At 42.4% G+C, this 20147-nt stretch overlaps 1 protein-coding gene across 3 annotated transcripts in view; it reads left to right on the top strand.

Annotated features, from left to right (window-relative positions):
- Positions 1-246: 246 nt before the first annotated feature.
- EIF3A (eukaryotic translation initiation factor 3 subunit A) overlaps positions 247-20147 on the top strand; it is a 51263-nt gene continuing 31362 nt past the window's right edge. The window contains exons 1-7 of one of the 3 annotated variants that reach the window (XM_025395565.1): positions 247-1055; positions 8619-8809; positions 8978-9114; positions 9511-9674; positions 11126-11325; positions 12558-12766; positions 16290-16461. In XM_025395565.1, coding sequence (XP_025251350.1) covers positions 1007-1055; positions 8619-8809; positions 8978-9114; positions 9511-9674; positions 11126-11325; positions 12558-12766; positions 16290-16461 — 1122 coding nt within the window. In that variant the 5' untranslated portion in view covers positions 247-1006. Of the gene's footprint in view, positions 1056-1169; positions 1304-8618; positions 8810-8977; positions 9115-9510; positions 9675-11125; positions 11326-12557; positions 12767-16289; positions 16462-20147 lie in introns of those variants that run through there. The other 2 variants (XM_025395566.1, XM_025395567.1) reach the window with 2 other exon arrangements.

Raw genomic sequence — 20147 nt, 5'->3', positions numbered from 1 at the left:
TAATCGATTTCACTGTTGCCTTCTAAATTTTCCTTCTGAGCTCATCTTTATTTCATACCAAGGGCTTGAGAATTAGATTCGGTTCAAATAGTTTTCAAGTTCTAGGTAAAGTACTTCGTCTGCGAACATTAAAATTGTTAAGCAACAATAAAAGACAGAGCCTCTCAAATTGATTTTTTTCACTAACACTAATTTTTCTTAATTTGTTTGTGACGTGCGCTGTATGTAAAAAGTGACGACACTCCTTTCCTTGTGTTTTCAAACACCAAGCAAGTCTGCAGTGCTCCAGGGCGTTTCGCCCTTTACCAGGTCGCTCTGTCCCCACTCGGAGAGCCTCAATTTCTCAAGGCAATCCCTGTAACACCAACTTTTTACATTACCAAGACATAAAATAACCTTGCTTGCTTATTTTAGCCGTCACTCTTCCCCATGCTTGTCCCTCACGGTTGAGCGGCGCTGACCTGATGACACCTGCTTACTGTCGTTAAACTCAGCATTTTCAGATAGCCAAGACAGGCCATTCCCTGGTTGGGTGGGACCTTATTGTAACAGCACGACTCCGCACAAGCCGCTTTGAAAATCAATCTGCAGACGTTTGCTTGATCTCCAGACAGAAACTCTGAACCCACACTCACCCTTCCCACCCCAATTCTCGCTCGAAGATTGAAGAGCCTGGGAATCGTCTCCCTAACACTACCCAGGACTGGCCCAAGAGGGGAACTGGACCTTGCGCGCCTAGTATCCCGGCGCCGCCACGTCTGTCGGCGTGCGTGACGCCAGCGCGCTTGCGCGCACGGAGGTCCGCCCCCTACATCCGGGGCCTGGACGGCAGCAGGGCCGCCGCGCGGAGGTCACGTGGCTCTTTCCTTTCCGTCTCTGGCCGGCTGGGCGCGGGCGACTGCTGGCGAGGCGCGTGGAACCTTACGCTGGTTCCCCTTCGTCTCCTCTCCCGGCCCGGGCCACTAGAGAGTTCGCTGACGCCGGGTGAGCTGAGCCTGCCGCCAAGATGCCGGCCTATTTTCAGAGGCCGGAAAATGCCCTCAAACGCGCCAACGGTGAGTAGCTGATCGGGGCGCGCCGGGTTGGGGCGGCCCGAGGCCTCCGAGGTCGAGAGCGCGGGCCTGTTTCCCACTGCTCTGCCGCCCGGCCCGCGCGGGGAGAGGAGACCGATGCGGCCTGCGAGCTGCTGTCCCAGCCCGTGGTTGGGCATGGGTTTCCTTCTCACTTTATCGACTGGGGTCTGGGAGGCGCGGAGCCCGGAACCGTCGCCCCGGGGGCCCTTCCTTCCCCCTGTCGCCTTCGGGTGCGTCGCGGGGACCGCAGCCCGGGAGACAGCCCCTACGCGGGCTGGAGCTCCCTCCCCGCTGCCTGCCTCCGCTGGCTCTCCAGGTCCCTGGAGCTTTGGTCTGCTTAGGCCCCGCGCCCCCGGCCGCCATCTGGGAGTGCCGGGGAGTAAGAAACATGGCTCCCTCCCGGGGACAATGCACGCGAGAGCCTCGGCTCCACCTCCTGCCCGGGCCGGGAGCACTACGGACCCACCTCCGGTCCTCCCGCAGCCACCCCCGCTCTCCAAACCGCGCTCAGTACTTTGCTGGGTCAGGGTCCACTTACTCTTCACCCAGCCGCTTTATATCCACTTAGGGGCCTCTTGACCCATTTAACCTGATTCCTGTTTTTTTGCTTTGTTTTGTTTTTGTTTTTTCCTTTTTCCTGGCATTGATTAGAAGCATTCCGAAAGCCCGTTTCGAATCACTGGAAGTTGGAATAGAGTTAATGTAAAGGGACTTCACGTCTCCTCTTAAAGATAACGAAACAGGCCTAGGGAGAGGTTTCCCCAAGGTCACTCCGGGAGTTGTTGAGCCAAGAGACTTAAAACCAACGTCTCTTGACATCCAGATCAGTCCTTTTTTCTCTTTTTTTCTGCCACAGTGCTGCTTTCTGCGATTTCGATTTTCATATAAGTACTTCGGCCATTGGCGCTTGAGGGAAAAACTTCTGTGCCCCGATCTCTCCAAGGCATTTGTTACATTGGCGTTCTGGGGATGCACATGTTCTTGCCTGGTGTCTGGGCTTAAGAAACTTTGTTTAGGGGTTTTTTTTTTTTTTCTCCCTCTAATCGGACAATTTTAATAATTGTTAGGGCATGGATAGCTCTTCTTTTCATCCTTCCTTCACCGAAATGGAAGTTTTGGGTTTTACCCATGTTGTAGATGAATATACCTTGTGAGTTACAGTTTTATGTTTGCAGAGCTTATTTTGTTAGCTTCTTTGAAAATTTATCTTGTGAAAACGGCAGTTTGAGTCAGCACATAAACTGATAATCTGGCAGGACCAGAGATATGTTGGTCATATACTTTTTAAAGTAAAAGTAACACTTTTGTGGGGGAGGGAACTGGTCTGTGGAACAGGCTAATTCCACATTGTGTGGATGGAGTAATTGTTTTAAAAACTTATTCAAACTACAACATAGGTGTGATCACTAATTCATTCTAATGATAACCAGTGATCTAATGGTTAGAGCAGACAAGAAGTTTTAAGATGTTTATTAATATATGGGAAAGAAGAGATTGAGGTGGAACTTTGTCACTATCAACCAAACTGTAGCAAAGTTTATGACTTTTCGACGTTTCAAAACTTAGAATTTGTAGTATACGAAATGATTTGCATGAAATGACTACTCTACATGGCTGTTGTGGATGTTTTACAGTAATTTGCATGCTTTGCCCAACAGGTATTTTTTTTCCTGTGCTAGTAGGCCAAAGCACTATAATGACCTACATACTACGGGCCTTGTTTCCTTTATCGCTTCTCTTTTTGGAATCTTCATAAGAACTTGATACAGAAAAGATATGTAATGTGCATCAAACATTTTTTTCCTGTTTCTAAATTGGCACAGGCTTGATTCATGAAGGGCAGGTTAAGGAAAGGATCTGAAATTAAAGTAGGCAAGATGAGGGACACCGGGGGAAACTTGAGTTTTGTTTGTGTAGCTTTTTAAAAAGGACTGTGGGGACGCCTTGCTTGCAGCCCTTTGAAGCTGTTGGATGGGGATGCATGCGTTACCTTCAGAGTAGAAACTCATACCTTTGATCTTGAGGGATCCCTTCTCAAAGTGAGCAGATCGTGGATGGTCTAGGGCACTGCTTCCAAAACATAAGTGAAGGATCAAAGGGCATTCACCTAATTGGAAATAATCTCATTTTATCTAAATGTTTTATATGTAACATTTGTGATCCCAACAATATTTAGACCTAATCTATTGCATTATCTTAATAAAATGTAAATAAATTTAAGTAGAATAGTCATTCAGGTCACCCTAAACATATATATCAGCAATTTTTTGGGGAAAAATTATAGTAGTCATTCGGGAAGGTGAGAACTTGGACCAGCAGTTACAGGCAAGAATTTCTTTTTTTTTTTTTTTTTTTTTTGAGACGGAGTCTCGCTGTGCTCCCAGGCTGGAGTGCAGTGGCGTGATCTCGGCTCACTGCAAGCTCCGCCTCCCGGGTTCACGCCATTCTCCCACCTCAGCCTCCCAAGTAGCTGAGACTACAGGCGCCCGCCACCACGCCCGGCTAGTTTTTTGTATTTTTAGTAGAGACAGGGTTTCACCATGTTAGCCAGGATAGTCTCGATCTCCTGACCTCGTGATCCACTCGCCTCGGCCTCCCAAAGTGCTGGGATTACAGGCTTGAGCCACCGCGCCCGGCCACAGGCAAGAATTTCGAATCCTGTAATCATTTAGAGGAGGCCCCTTTTTCGTATTATATTGTTAGTAGTGCCAAACTAACTGCTGCTGACCTTATTATAGTGTATGTTCTACAACCAGTGCCTTTAAGAAATAAAGCTGTTATTAAGTCCACAAATTGAGTAACATTATAGCGTATCTATTTGGTATGTTGCACAAATAAACTAGTAAACATCAAGGGCTGATGTAAACTTCTTTATACATACTTTCAATAATGAATTTGAAAGGTATGCTCCAAATGCTCACCCATCCAGTAAGGTTTATAATTCTAGATTTTAATTTTTATTTCTATGATATTAATCTGGAAGTCAATATTTTAAGTATTGAAATAGAACCTTTAGTTTACGATAGTTCTTTCCAGCCTCCAAAGCTTCCCCCGGCCACCATTAAATAATTCAAAGGAACTAAATTCTTGTATATAAATTAGGACAAAGGCAGAAGACTGACTGTCATGGATTATGAAAAATCTGTTCTCATTCCAACTATTTATTTATTTATTTATTTAAGACAGAATCTCGCTCTGTTGGCCAGGCTGGAGTGCGGTGGCACTATCTCGGCTCACTGCAACCTCCGCCTCCCGGGCTTAAGCTCTCCTCCTGCCTCAGCCTCCCAAGTAGCTGGGATTACAGGCATGTGCCACCATGCCCGGCTAATTTTTTTATTTTTTTCAGTAGAGATGGGGTTTCACTATGTTTCCCAGGCTGATTGAACCCCTGGCCTCAAGTGATCTGCTCCCCTCGGCTTCCCAAAGTGCTGGGATTTACAGGCGTGAGCCACCGCACGTGGCTAAGGAATCAAGTTTTAATTGACTGTTCAGGAAGTAAAAAATAGTTTCTGTTCCATCTCTAAAAAGCCCTTTTTAGATTAGGAATTGGATACAATAGGTAGTTTTAGTGCTGCTGCTGTGATTTTCTTAAAGTATAAATTCTATTAAACGCATTTACTCCCAAGTTTTTTGCTGATAAGAGAGTGTTTTTGTTAGGAAGAACACCTAATGTACTGTTACATTTTCTTTTCTTTTTTTCTTTTTTTTTTTTTTTTGAGACAGTCTCTCCCTCTATTGCCCAGGCTGGAGTGCAGTGATGCAATCTTGGCTCACTGCAACCTCTGCCTCCTGGTTTCAAGTGATTCTAAAGTCTCAGCCTCCAGAGTATTTGGGATTACAGATGTGCACCACCGTGCCTGGCTAATTTTTGTGTTTTTAATGGAGACAAGGTTTCACCAAGTTGCCCAGGCTGATCTCCAACTCCTGATCGCAAGTGATGCCTGGGCCTCCCATAGGACTGGGATTACCCAGGTGTAAGCCAAGGCACCTGGCTGTACTGTTACATTTTAGAAAATAACTTTGCGTGCACTATAGGAGAAGACCAGGAGAAGACTGCAAGTTTTTTCCCTCCCACCCCCACCCCTGACAACAAGGAAAGGCTTATTTCAACAAAGTTTCTAGTTGTATTACATCTTTGTTTCATTTAGTAAGATTTTTTTTTTTGATAGTAAGATTGACTCGATGAAAGATGGACTTTTTCATGCAGTGGTGAAGGGTTTTGTCATTATTTGCATGTGAAAAATGTGATTTCATATAAGGTATTGTGCAAATATTTCAGTATGTTTTGTGATTTATCCTGTTGCAAACTTTTTTTTGAGACTTGTTGCCCAGGCTGGAGTACAGTGGCACTATCTCGGCTCACTGCAACCTCCGCCTCCTGGGTTCAAGTAATTGACCTGCCTCAGCCTCCCAAGTAGCTGGGATTACGGGTGTGCACCACCATGGCCCGGCTAATTTTTTGTATTTTTAATAGAGACGAGGTTTCACCATATTGGCCAGGCTGGTCTTGAACTCGACCCCAGGTGATTTGCCCACCTCGGCTTCCCAAAGTGCTGGGATTACAGGCGTAAGCCACTATGCCCGGCCGCAAACTTTTTGATATATTGGAGAGGTGGGGTATTGTTTGTGGTTTTCCTGGAGGAAAGAATGTTGGGAAGCATCATTTCTGGAAGATGGGATCGTTGAAAGAAAGAGAATTACTAAATCTGTGGATCTAATAAGACCCCCAAATAAGGAACATGTTTGCTGGTTGCTTGCCTAGCACAGAGTTACATGGTAGATAATGCTATGTATTATCGGGTAGCTCTTAAAATAAAAAGTATTGGCTAGGCACGGTGGCTCATGCCTGTAACCGCAGCACTTTGGGAGGCCAAGGTGGGCGGATCAGGAGGTCAAGAGATCAAGACCATCCTGGCTAACATGGTGAAACCCCGTCTCCACTAAAAATACGAAAAAAAAAAAAATTAGCCAGGCATGATGGCAGGCGCCTGTAGTCCCAGCTACTCAGGAGGCTGAGGCAGGAGAATGACGTGAACCCAGTAGGCGGATCATGCAGTGAGCAGAGATCAAGCTACTGCATTCCAACCTGGGCAACAGAGCCAGACTCCGTCAAAAAAAAAAAAAAAAAAGTCTTGTTCCAAGGAAAATAAGCAATGATATTTTTATAAAGGAGATATATATATATAGTGTTTTAAACCTTTTTAAAAATGTAGTGTTTTAGTTCCACCAAATTATTTTTTAAATCTTCATTGAGAAGTTTGTGTGTGTGTGTGAAATTTGCAATTATGAATGTTAAGATGAATTTAACCAGTTGACTTAGGGTAAATAACCTCTTTCTCCCCCAGTCTATTAAGTGTACAAAAGAAAAGATGAGGAAATACAAGATAAATTTTAACCTTGGTCAGATAATGTAATGGTAGAGATATTGCTTTTGACTGTATTTCAAAACAAACAATATGCATAAAACTTAAAATTGGAACTAGATTTTGAAATGTTACCACATAGAATGCCTTCGGGCTCAGGGGATAATAAATTCAAAAGAATGTAAGTTGGCTGGGCATGGTGACTCACGCCTGTAATCCCAGCACTTTGGGAGGCCAAGGCGGGTGGATCATGAGGTCAGGAGTTTGAGACCAGCCTGGCCAAGATGGTGAAGTCCTGTCTCTACTAAACATACAAAAATAAGCTGGGCCCTGTGGCTGGTGCTTGTAATCCCAGCTACTCAGGAAGCTGAGGCAGGAGAATCGCTTGAACCCGGGAGGTGGAGGTTGTGGTGAGCTGAGATCACGCCAGTGTACTCCAGCCTGGGTGGCACAGCGAGACTCTTGTCTCACACATATACTCTTTTTTTCCCCTTTTTCTTTTTTTTTTTTTTTTTTTTTTTTCAAGTTTCATTCTTGTTGCCCAGGCTGGAGTGCAGTGGCACCATCTCAGCTCACCTCAACCTCCATCTCCCAGGTTCATGCTATTCCCAGCCTCCTGAGTAGCTGGGATTACAGGCATGCGCCACTATGCCCTGCTAACAACTTTGTATTTTTATTTTTATTTTTTTATTTATTTTTTTTTTGAGACGGAGTCTCGCTCTGTCACCCAGGCTGGAGTGCAGTGGCCGGATCTCAGCTCACTGCAAGCTCCGCCTCCCGGGTTCACGCCATTCTCCGGCCTCAGCCTCCCGAGTAGCTGGGACTACAGGCGCCCGCCACCTCGCCCGGCTAGTTTTTTGTATTTCTTAATAGAGACGGGGTTTCACCGTGTTAGCCAGGATGGTCTCGATCTCCTGACCTCGTGATCCGCCCGTCTCGGCCTCCCAAAGTGCTGGGATTACAGGCTTGAGCCACCGCGCCCGGCCACAACTTTGTATTTTTAGTAGAGACTGGGTTTCTCCATTTTGGTTGTAGAGACTGAGTTTCTCCATTTTGGTTAGGCTGGTCTTGAAATCCCAACCTCAAGTGATCTGCCCTTGTCTTCCCAAAGTGTTGGGATTACAGGCGTGAGCCACTGTGCCCGGCCTCATTTTTCTATTTTTTTATTAAAAAACAAAAAAAACTTCTTTAGAGCAGTTTGGGATTTCCAGAGTGTTGGGAAGAGAGTATATAGTTTCATTGACACCACACCCACTTTCTCCCCTGTTGATTTTTTTTTTTTTTTTTTTTTTTTGAGACGGAGTCTCGCTCTGTAGCCCAGGCTGGAGTGCAGTGGCCAGATCTCAGCTCACTGCAAGCTCTGCCTCCCGGGTTTACGCCATTCTCCTGTCTCAGCCTCTCGAGTAGCTGGACTACAGGCGCCTGCCACCTTGCTCGGCTAGTTTTTTTTTTTGTATTTTTTAGTAGAGATGGGGTTTCACCGTGTTAGCCAGGATGGTCTCAATCTCCTGACCTCGTGATCCGCCCGTCTCGGCCTCCCAAAGTGCTAGGATTACAGGCTTGAGCCACCGCGCCCAGCCTCCCCTGTTGATTTTTATTTGTAACAACTAATGAACCAATACTGACACATTATTTATTTATTTATTTTTTGAGACATGGAATTTCACTCTTGTCGCCCAGGCTGGAGTGCAGTGGTATGATCTCGGCTCACTGCAACCTCCGCCTCCTGGTTTCAAGCGATTCTCCTGCCTCAGCCTCCTCAGTAGCTGGGACTACAGGCACATACCACCATGCCCGGCTAATTTTTGTATTTTTGGTAGAGACGGGTTTCATCATACTGGCCAGGGTGGTTTCCAACTCCAGATCTCAAGTGATTGGTCCACCTCGGCCTCCCAAAGTGCTGGGATTACAGACATGAGCCACTGCTCCTGGCCTGGAACTTTTAAATCACAGTGGAATACAGTGAAATTCAGTTTTACTTGTAGATCATATTGCAACACAGTACAAGTCTTTCTGTTGTTTTACTTTTGATAATTATGGCATAGCTTTAGAAGTCAAAAATAAATGTAACTTAGTAAAAAGTTGGTAATGAGTTGGGGAATTGAAATAGCCGTTTAAAAAAGTAAAGTTTAGACTCTTCTGTAGTGTACATAACTAATTTTAATTCTCCTGAATTTTTCAGAATTTCTTGAGGTTGGCAAAAAGCAGCCTGCTCTGGACGTTCTTTATGATGTTATGAAAAGTAAAAAACATAGAACATGGCAAAAGATACACGAACCAATTATGTTGAAATACTTGGAACTTTGCGTGGATCTTCGCAAGAGCCACTTGGCAAAGGAGGGGTTGTACCAGTATAAGAACATTTGTCAACAGGTACAAACAGAACTGGGTTGTATATTTTTAACAAATGCTTTTAGTAATCTGCAGAAGAGCTTACCTTTCAAAGTTAATATATTGTATTTCTCTTAAAATTTGCCTTTAAAACATCTTATGTTTCAATGGAAAAATAAGTTCTGAAGAGTTTTTGTATTTTTGGATTAGGTGAACATAAAATCTCTGGAGGATGTTGTTAGGGCATATTTGAAAATGGCAGAGGAAAAAACTGAAGCTGCTAAAGAAGAATCTCAGCAGATGGTCTTAGATATAGAAGATCTGGATAATATTCAAACTCCTGAGAGGTATGTGGGTTAGACCTCTAATAAATGCTTTGATAGTTAACTTAGTATTTTCCTTTACATGGGTCTTCATTTCCTTTTGAAGTAGATGTTTATCAGAAAAAAATGCAAATCTTCGAAGTTTTAAATGCATAGTAAGCAATAAATTTATGTAGGTAATAAAAATTCATAGAAGTGGAAAATGACGGCCGTAAGATAGAAGGGCAAATACTAATTTAAACGATCATAATGCAGATTGGGAATTCAGGGAGTGGTTAGTGACACCTTTGCAGTGTGTACAAAGTTGTGGGAAGAATTTGCACTGTTTTCCAATGAACATTGTTGATTTTGGTTTTTAATCACATGGCAAAGTAGGAAACTGTCTAAAATTGTTTTCAACATTTTTTTCTGTCTTTGTAGTGTTCTCCTAAGTGCTGTAAGTGGTGAAGACACTCAGGATCGTACTGACAGATTACTTTTAACTCCATGGGTTAAATTCCTGTGGGAGTCTTACAGGCAGTGTTTGGACCTTCTTAGAAACAATTCTAGAGTAGAGCGCCTTTATCATGATATTGCCCAGCAAGGTAAGATGAGAAGATCAAATCTGAGTGAAGTGCTTTGAAATTGAGGAGTAAATTTTCTGAAAAGTGCTTAAAATGAACTAGTTTTTATCCTTATTGAAATGTTGGCATTCACATGATATTAAATGACTGCGGCTGGATGTGGTGGCTCACACCTGTAATCCCAGCACTTGGGGAGGTCAAGGTGGGTAGATCACTTGAGGTCAGGAGTTCAAGAGCGGCCTGGCCAACATGGTGAAACCCCTTCTCTACTAAAAATACAAAAAATTTAGCCGGGCATTGTGGTAATCCCAGCTACTCAGGAGGCTGAGGTGGGAGAATTGCTTAAACCCAGGAGGCGGAGGTTGCGGTGGGCCAGGATGGCACCGCTGCACTCTAGCCTTGGTAACAGCAAGACTCTGTCTCAAAACAAAAAACAAAAAACAAAAAAAACCAAAAAACAAAACCAAAATGACTGAGTAAGGAATTTGTTTTGCTCGTTAAAGGAGTTTTGTGTGAATTGTATTTTATTGATACCTGAAAAATTTTTTTTCTTTTTACGCAAATATCAGTAACAATGAAAGACATTTTAAAGTCCTTTTGGAATTCTCCATGTGACTGAAAAAATGAATTTTTCTTTTTTTTTAGTAAACTTGAATTCTCTACTTTGGGTTTTTTTAAAATTTATTTTTATTTTTTAAAAAAGAACTGGGATTTTGCCTTGTTGCCCAGGCTGGTCTCAGACTTCTGGACTCAAGTGATCCTCTTGCTTTGGCCTCCCAAAGTGCTGAGATTACAGCTCTGCCCAGCCTGAATTTTCACTTTAACACAAGTAAATTTGGACTTTTTGGCGGCTGTTGATACAAATATTAACTTGAAGTTAAACTGCGTCTCTGTTTTAGGTCTGTTAAAGTAGACATACTATTTTTAAGGGGAAAGGAAATCTAAAAAATAATCCAATATCGCATATGTGACAGTAAAAAAATTAACGTGTCCATTTAAATGACAGGGAACAAATAGTTCATCCATCTGTAATCAGTTGAAATTAGGTTACTATAAGTCCTCAATTTGTATTATGTAGTTTTAATTAGTACAGAACCTTGTTGCTTTCCATGTAAGTTAGATATCAAAGTTCATTATATTTCAGACTAGATTATTTTTACTCTTAGGATTTAAAGTGGTGGGTCTTTGAAAGGTGACTCTTAGATCTAAATTTTAGTTTCCCGTTTGTAAACTCTGTCAGCACCACATTTTAGTTCTAGGCAAGGACCGATGATTATGTTTTTGATTTTGTTAGGGTTCACTCAAAAGATAGTCTGGATGAAATAAGTTGATTTTCATTGCATCACAAAGACTAATGATGAGTTTGATGAGTCCCGTTAAAATAACTGATTTTAATGTGTGAAATAAAACCTAGTCAAATATTTAAATAGATAGTGGAAGATACCTAATATATTTTACAATTATGCTTATAGCTTTCAAATTCTGCCTCCAATACACGCGTAAGGCTGAATTCCGTAAACTGTGTGACAATTTGAGAATGCACTTATCGCAGATTCAGCGCCACCATAACCAAAGTACGGCAATCAATCTTAATAATCCAGAGAGCCAGTCCATGCATTTGGAAACCAGACTTGTTCAGTTGGACAGTGCTATCAGCATGGAATTGTGGCAGGTATGTTGGACCTATTAGCTTTTCTTTCTAGAAATAATAGTCTGTGTTATTTTTCTCCCCCCTTAATGAATAGCTTCATCTTGGTATGCATTGGTTAATTTCAGTAGATAAGGTAAGGAATTAAAGTTGCCTGATGGGCTGGGAAAAGTTCTGAACAAGAAATCTCAGAATATTTTGTTTCTAGTTGCCTTCTATGAATTGTGGACCAAACCGTATAATCTCTTTCAGACGCAAGTTTCTTGACGTACAAAACAAGACATTGCCACTGCTGCTCGAAGTGTGGTTTCATGACTGGTGTCATTTGTGAACTGTCTGGTCTGTGATGAAATAAGTATAGCATAGAGAAGCATATGCAGAGTTTCTTAGTTGCAATTTTATTGTAAATTTTTGTGTGTTTACTCTGATAAAAAGTGAACTTTTTCTGTTTCATTTTTGTGGTAATTTTGTATTTTATATTCTTCGGTAAGAGGTTAGAAAAAAAAAAAAGAATCCTTTACTACTGATTGTTGAAGTGCTGCTGTAGATTATTCTAGATTTCTTAGTAGTGCTTTAGCTGACTGTCTTGCATTGGAGATCTTGGTGGTGGTAGGAAGTTAGTCCTCACCTGGCCCTTTTTCTCTAAGAATCCTCCAAAAACATTCTATATAATTTTGTAGTCATGTGACCTTGAAGTCTTTTGTATATTTGATGGACAATATTTGATTGAAATTATAGAGGAAGAAACTAAAGATTGGGAGTCTTTGAGCCCAGTGAAAGTGTGATTCGATGTCTTGTTCTTGCCCATGTTTCCTTTTCTATAGGGACACCCATCTTAAAATACTACCTGTAGAAGATGAGTAAACATGCTCCATTATAGAAAAAAATGCATAAATTAAAAGAAGAGACATATTCATCCATTATCTTATCACTCAGAAATAACCTGTTGTATGTCTTTCTAGATTTTTTTCTTTATATTGTCCCAAGTGATGGGATAATATGCCGATATTTTCTTGAGTCTGTTCTGTCTACTTTCCAATATTTCCTGAAGAACTTTTAAAAAGTTTAAGGAGTTAGTGTTTTTGTAATTGTGGCAGTTTTCTAAAATAGATATTATACATGAGTAAAGAGAACCACACAAAGGTATTTTATTTGCTATTTTTATGTTTTCTGTGTTGTAGGTTTCATAGAAATTTGAATTAGATTTTTTTCATGTTATAGAATGCAATGACTTTAATTTGTACTACTAATTTTAGGAAGCATTCAAAGCTGTGGAAGATATTCATGGACTATTCTCCTTGTCTAAAAAACCACCTAAACCTCAGTTGATGGCAAATTACTATAACAAAGTCTCAACTGTGTTTTGGAAATCTGGAAATGCTCTTTTTCATGCATCTACACTCCATCGTCTTTACCATCTCTCTAGAGAAATGAGAAAGAATCTTACACAAGATGAGATGCAAAGGTAAGAATGTTATACTTGGATAATGTTGAAATTTTGTAACAAATACCTGTTATATGACATGGTATATTCTAGGCCGTGGTTTCTCAGCCTCTGCACTGCTGACATTTTGGGTTAGATAATTCTCAGTTGTGGGGCTGTCCTGTGTACTGCAGGTTGTTTAGCAGCATCTCCAGCTTCTCCCCATTAGATGCTAGTAGCAACCACCCCCAGTTGTGACAATTGTAGACGTCTCAAGACGTTGCCCTTCCTGAACAGTATTCTTGGACTTTAGTAGTTGGTCTTGAACTCCTCACCTCAGGTGATAAGTAATTCCACTAAAAGCCCAATTGAGAAATTTGAATATTAGCAAAAACACATTTAACGGATGAGCTTTCTATCCACATACAGGTATTTAGAGTCTATTCTTAGAACAGATAGAAAATTAAGAAAAACCCTTTTTTCTTTTCTTTTTTTTTTTGGTAAGACGGAGTCTTGCTTTGTTGCCCAGGCCGGAGTGCAGTGGCGCGATCTTGGCTCACTGCATCCTCTGCCTCCCATGTTCAAGCGATTCTTCTGGCTCAGTCTCTGGAGTAGCTGGGATTACAGGCACCCACCACCATGCCTGGCTAATTTTTGCATTTTTAGTAGAGACGGGGTTTTACCATATTCGAGGCTGGCCTCGAACTTCTGACCTCATGATCCACCTGCCCCCACCTCCCAAAAGTGCTGGGATTACAGGTGTGAGCCACTGCACCCAACTTTTTTTTTCCTCTTGAGACGGAAGCCTTCGCTCTTGTTGCACAGGCTGGAGTGCAGTGGTGCGATCTCACTCCGCCTCCTGGGTTCAAATAATTCTCCTGCCTCAGCCTCGCGAGCAGCTGGGATTTTAGGTGTGCACCACCATGCCCGGCTAATTTTTTGTATTTTTGGTAGAGATGGGGTTTCATGATGTTGGCCAGGCTGTCCTCAAACTCCTGTCCTCAGGTGATCCTCCTGGCTCGGCCTCCCAAAGTGCTGGGATTACAGGTGTGAACCACCACGCCCAGCAACGTAAATACTTCTATCAAGTCATTTTTTTCCTGATTGCAAAATATTAACTGTAGAATATATGGGACATATTTATTCTTATATAAATACATATGAATGTAAAAAGAAAGGTCTATAACCCAACAACCTACAGACCATTTTTTCCTCGTGCTCCACACGTTCAGAGAAATTTCTGTAGCAACAAACTACAGAAATGAGCCCCGAAGGCATAGTCTTCCATTTTATTATTTATAACATTACATATAACCTGTTTCCTGTCACTTAAAAAAAATACATTTCTGGCTGGGCGCAGTGACTCATGCCTATAATCCCAGCACTTTTCGGAGGCTGAGGTGGATGGATCACTTGAGGTTAGGAGTTCAAGACCAGCCTGGCCAACATGGCAAAACCCTGTCTCTACTAAAAATACAAAAATCAGCTGGGTGTGGTGGCACACGCCTGTAATCCTAGCTACTCGGGAGGCTGAGGCCAGAGAATGGCTTGAACCTGGGAGGCATAGGTTGTGGTCAGCTGAGATTGTGCCACTGCACTCCAGCCTGGACGATAGAGCAAGACTCCGTCTCAAAAAAAAAAAAAAAATGCTATTGAACTTACATAACACACATACCACCTGTTTTCTTGTATTGGTAGACCAATTATTTTGTTATCCAGTAGAATTGTGTACAGCAAATTGTCTTTCTTATGTAAAACTATTTTAGAGCAATTCATGGGACCAATTAAATGAGTCCCGCTAGTATATTTTCTTTCTTTCTCTCCTTTGTTCTCTTTTTCTTTGCTTTCTGATACGGTCTTTCTTTCCTTTCTAATAGGATCTTGCTTCCTTGCTCAGGCTGGAGTGTAGTGGTGTGTTGTAGCTCGCCGCATGCATCCTCGAACTCCTGGGCTCAGGCGATTCTTCCACCTCAGCCTTCTGAGTAGCAGAGACTACAGGCGAGCGCCACCACGTCCAGCTAATGTTTAATTTTTTTTGTGGAGACGGTCTCGTTATGTTGCCCAGGCTGGTCTCAAAGCTTCTGGTCTCAAGTGATCTACCTGCCTTAGGCCCCCAATGTGTTGGGATTTATAGGCATGAGCCACTGTGCCTGGCCACTAGTATACTTTCTTAGAAACTCTTGAGGATGGTGTCCATTATGGCATCCACTGTCACTTATGTAATTCACATCCTTTTTTTTTGAGACAGAATTTCGCTTCCGTTGCCCAAGCTGGAGTGCAATGGCGTGATATCGGCTCGCTGCAACCTCCGCCTCCTGGGTTCAAGCGCTTCTTCTGCCTCAGTCTCCCGAGTAGCTGGGATTACAGGCGCCAGCCATCACGCCTGGCTAATTTTTTTTGTAATTTTTTTTTTTGTATTTTTAGTAGAAACAGGGTTTCACCATGTTAGCCAGGCTGGTCTTGAACTCCTGACCTCAGGTGATCCACCTGCCTCGGCCTTCCAAAGTGCTGGGATTACAGGCGTGAGCCACTGTGCCTGGCCCACATCTGTTTGTTTTAAGGAAAAACATGTTCTTCCAGACACATAGCTTGCTTTCAGAGAGTACTATAATAATAGCATTAGGCTGTCTAGCTCTTAGTACATTATTTGGTTTAATCTTTGCAATAGCCTTATGACTCAGAAAATTGAGTATCTTGCCTGAGGTCACAGTCTTGGAAATGGCGAAGGGGAAATGCTAGCCCTTCAGCTCCAGGGCTCACAGGGTTTGGGGTCCTGCCATGCTCTGAATGCAGCCTGACTTCTTGTTTTCCAGGGATGTGAAAAATTAGCTCCTTGTTTTTGTCTGCCCATCTCCCTCACTACCATAATAGTGTTCACTTGTGATTCTTACAGTTTTTTTCTCCCTTATTGCCACTTATTTCCTTAGGGATTTTTTTTTTTTTTTTTTTTTTGAGATAGTCTTACTCTGCCGCCCAGGCTGGAGTGCAGTGGTGCAATCTTGGCTCACTGCACGCTCCGTCTCCTGGGTTTCAAGTGATTCTCCTGCCTCAGCCTCCTGAGTAGCTGGGATTACAGGCGCCTGTCACCGTGTCTGGCTAATTTTTGTCTTTTTAGTAGAGATGGGATTTCACCATGTTGTCCAGGCTGGTCTGGAACTCCTGACCTCAGGTGATCCGCCCGCCTCGGCCTCCCAAAGTGCTGGGATTATAGGTGTGAGCCACTGCGCCTAGTTATTTCCTTAGTTTTTAAACCTGCCTTAATTTTGTAAGGAAATCTGAGGTATATGAATATGCCTTTTCTGCCATTTAATCTCAATCTTTCTGAAGCTAGAAAACACTGACAGTACCGAGTGGATAGATGAAGTTCTGATTCGCTAAGTATTCATTTAAACACAGTCCATTTCTCTTACTCCCGTGCTTTGATGGAATAATATTTACGAATATTGTGCACCGTGGTGATGTACACGTTCTGTCACTAGCACGCCTTAAGATTAAAGAGAAGTGCTTTTCCGCTTATCAAGTATCATTTATAAGCCTAACAGATTGAAAACTTTGTTCTCCATAGAATGTCTACTAGAGTCCTTTTAGCCACTCTTTCCATCCCTATTACTCCTGAGCGTACGGATATTGCTCGACTTCTGGATATGGATGGCATTATAGTTGAAAAACAGCGTCGCCTTGCAACACTACTAGGTCTTCAAGCCCCACCGACACGAATTGGCCTTATTAATGATATGGTTAGTATTAATTTGAGGATTTTTATAGCTTTGGGCAGAAAACTTTGTGGTCAGGTTTAATAACTCATGATTAAATACTAGGAATTCTGATTCAGTGCTGAGGGTTCTGATGTATGGACGGGGAAGCACTGGCGTCAGTCACTGTTCAGTTGAGGCAGTTCTGTCCCAGTAGGTGAGCGGGGGTTAAATTATTGGGAGTTTTGGTGTAGCAGGACTTGGGTTGGCTCTGGGGAATACTGTGGGCCAGTCAGTGAGAGAAAAAGTAATGATGGGCAAGAAGGGTCATGGCTTATTTCATGGGAGCTCTAGGAAAACTAATTAAACTGTGTGTGGGAAATATGAAGAGACTAGGGGTATTAGTATGTTCTCGCACTGCTATAAAGAGATACCCGAGGCCGGGTGTGGTGGCTTATGCCTGTAATCCTAGCACTTTGGGAGGCTGAGGTATGTGGATCACCTGAGGTCAGGAATTTAAGACCAGCCTGGCAAACACGGCGAAACCTGGTCTCTACTAAAAATACAAAAACTTAGCTGGGCGTAGTGGCTCACACCTGTAATCCCAGCTCCGCAGGAGGCTGAGTCAGGAGAATTGCTGGAACCTGGGAGGCGGAGGTTGCAATGAGCTGAGATCGTCCCGCTGCACTCCAGCCTGGGTGACAGAGTGAGACTCCTTCTCAGACAAAAAAAGAAATAAACAAACAAGAAATACCCGAGACTGGGTAATTTATAAAGAAAAGAGGTTTAATTGGCTCATGGTTCTACAGGCTGTATAGGAAGTATAGTGGCTTCTGCATCTGGGGAGACCTCAGGAAAATTACCGCCATGGTGGAAGGGGAATGGGAAGCAGGTATGGCTTATATGGCTGGAGCAGGAGAAAGAGAGAGAGGGGGAAGGTACCACACATTTTTAAACAACCAGATCTTGAGAGAACTCTTAATCATGAGGATGGGCCTAGGGGGATGGTGTTAAATCATTAGAAACTGCCCCCATGATTTAGTCACCTCCCACCAGGCCACACTCCAACATTGGAGATTACAGTTGAATACGAGATTTGGGTGGGTGCACAGATCCAAACCATATCAGTAGGGGAAAAGGTAAGGTAGACTTACCTTCAGTGTCTGATGTTCAGTGTCTGAACAACTAAAATATTTTCAACGTTTTTCTCTTAAACTTTCATTTTATGTTATTAAATAGTATGGACTTAATTAGGGTTATTCAGTGAAATTGTATGTGAAATACTTTTTAAAATGCAGATTTCTAGGTTTTACCTAGCAAATATAATACAAAAGTTTTAGAGTGTGGAGCCTAAGATGTGGTGGTGGTGGTGGTGGTGGTGGTGGTGGTGGTGTTTTTGAGACGGGGTCTAACTCTGTTGCTCAGGCTGGGGTGCGGTGGTGCGATTTCAGCTCACTGTAACCACGACCTCCCAGGTTCAAGTGATTCTCCTACCTCAGCCTCCCAAGTAGCTGGAATTACAGGCGCACACCACTACAGTGGTTTTTTATATTTTTAGTAGAGATGGGGTTTTGCCACGTTGGCTAGGCTGGTCTGGAACTCCTGGCCTCAAGTGATCCACCCCCCCTTGACTTCCCTAAGTGCTAGGATTATGGGTGTGAGCCACCGCACTGGCCAGATTTGTGTGTCTTTTCATTGTTTCACATTGATGGAATTTTCCATTCAGTGGAAATTTGTTGAGTGCCTGTTATGTGCCTAGCAAGTGAAACTGAAGGGAGAAGCTGTATTCTAGGGGAGCTTAAATTCTAGGGATTCTCATCGAAACAGTCTGACTTGGTTATTAGAGTCACCTCCAGTAGATTACTTTGGGATAAGAGAAGGAGGGATAAGTATTAGAGAAAAGTATTAAGGAAAAATGAACTTGGCTGTATGTTTACCAAGAATGGAGTTCAAATCATTAACAGTCCCTAATTCATGAATATAGCAGTTAAATAAAAAAGATAATGGCAAGCTCTCTCAGATATTTTAAAAATGTGTTCTGAGGAATCACCTATATTCACTCTGGTAAAAGCTAGATAAAAGGCCTAAATTTTCTGCAATAGTCAATTTAAGTAAGAACAAATAGGTTTTCTAGATAGTGGCATTTTTCTTTTATGACATAGTAATGCAGATTTGCTTTGTAGTTAACTTTTGCGAAGAGTTCCTGCAGAGCAGCTTTTTTTCTACTTTGTATGCCTCCATGTTTTTCTCTGCTGCCGCTGCCCACAGAGTTCAACTGTTTATGGGATAGATGCAGGACTCAGTGTAATAAAGCAACAGCAGTGTCTTGAGGAAGAGATTTCATTAGCAAATAAAACATTTGCTAATACAAAATTGGCTTCTAATTTTTAAAGCTGAAGAAATGTGCCACACTGGAAGGATAATCCGCGTCACCTTGCTGTTAAAGTTGATCTCGGCCAGGCGTGGTGGCTCACATCTTTAATCCTAGCACTTTGGGAGGCCAAGGCGGGTGGATCACTTCAGGTCAGGAGTTCGAAACCAGCTTGGCCACTGTGGTGAAACCACATCTCTACTAAAAATACAAAAAAAAAAAAAAAATTAGCTGTGCGTGCGTGTAATCCCAGTTACTTGGGAGGCTGAGGCAGGAGAATCGCTTGAACCTGGGAGGTAGAGGTTGCAGTGAGCTGAGATCGTGCCACTGCACTCTAGCCTGGGTGACAGACCGAGACTCCATCTCAAAAAAAAAAAAAAAAGATCTCTTAGACTTAGATTTAATATACTGCAATATGTTGTCCCAGAAGCGAAAGACCTTTACAATTGTCCGGAAGTAGAATTTAAGCCACTAAAGGTCTGTGAGCAAGTCAGTCAGTGATCACTCATGGGTAGCATTGGACCGGCAGCTAGGGAGTCTAGATTAGGGTCCTCATTGTGCCCATAGAGTGTAAACTTTTAGGAGGATACCCGTTAGTGTCACGTGAATGGATTAGCTGACTGCCAAGAGGCATTTATCAACTTCTTGAGTTGACCATATATCCAAGGTCAATACCTGAGCGTTAGGCTTCCATCACCAAATTTGTGAGACAGAGTGATTCCCTTATCTCAGGAAAAGACTCAAACATTCCTAAGAGTGACTTTTAAATCAGAAAGTAAACCAATCGTGTATTTTAGTGAGAAATATAATTTAGTAGATTATGGCAACCTTTCACATTCCCTATTTGGAAGGGGAGCTACATGAATAATCTAAAATAACTTGATAGGAATGAAATTAGAGCTGTTAAATTTTTTTTTTTTCCCTCTTAAAGGTAGATTCCAAGTTAGGGAATTTTATTTGTATGCATATACCACACCTTATTGCAGTCAAGATAAATGGATGCTTATAAGGGGGAAGTGTTAGAATGGTGTCAGTCTTGTACCCATTTTACATTAGAGTTAACCTTAGCCCTGAGTGCTCACGTGTGTGGGCGCCCTCCTGACTTGGGGATGTGATCTGCCAACATTTGCCTCGGTTTTGTTACCCACTCTCTATGGGTGCACACTTCTGTGCTTTGCTCTGTCCCAGCAGTTATTCTGTCCTTGGGTTAACAGTTCCTAAAAAATGACATATTCCATGGTAAAATTGAAGTCTATATAAATGGGGTGATATGTGAAATTCTTTTTCTCACCGTTATGTCTGTGAGATTTATTCATGTGTTCTATGTAGTTGTTTTTTTTTTTTTTTTTTTTTTTTTTTT

Source organism: Theropithecus gelada, chromosome 9 (assembly GCF_003255815.1).
Source record: "Theropithecus gelada isolate Dixy chromosome 9, Tgel_1.0, whole genome shotgun sequence".
NCBI lineage: Eukaryota > Metazoa > Chordata > Mammalia > Primates > Cercopithecidae > Theropithecus > Theropithecus gelada.
The sequence above is the reverse complement of the archived record's forward strand: the minus strand, read 5'-3'. Positions and strand labels throughout refer to the sequence as shown.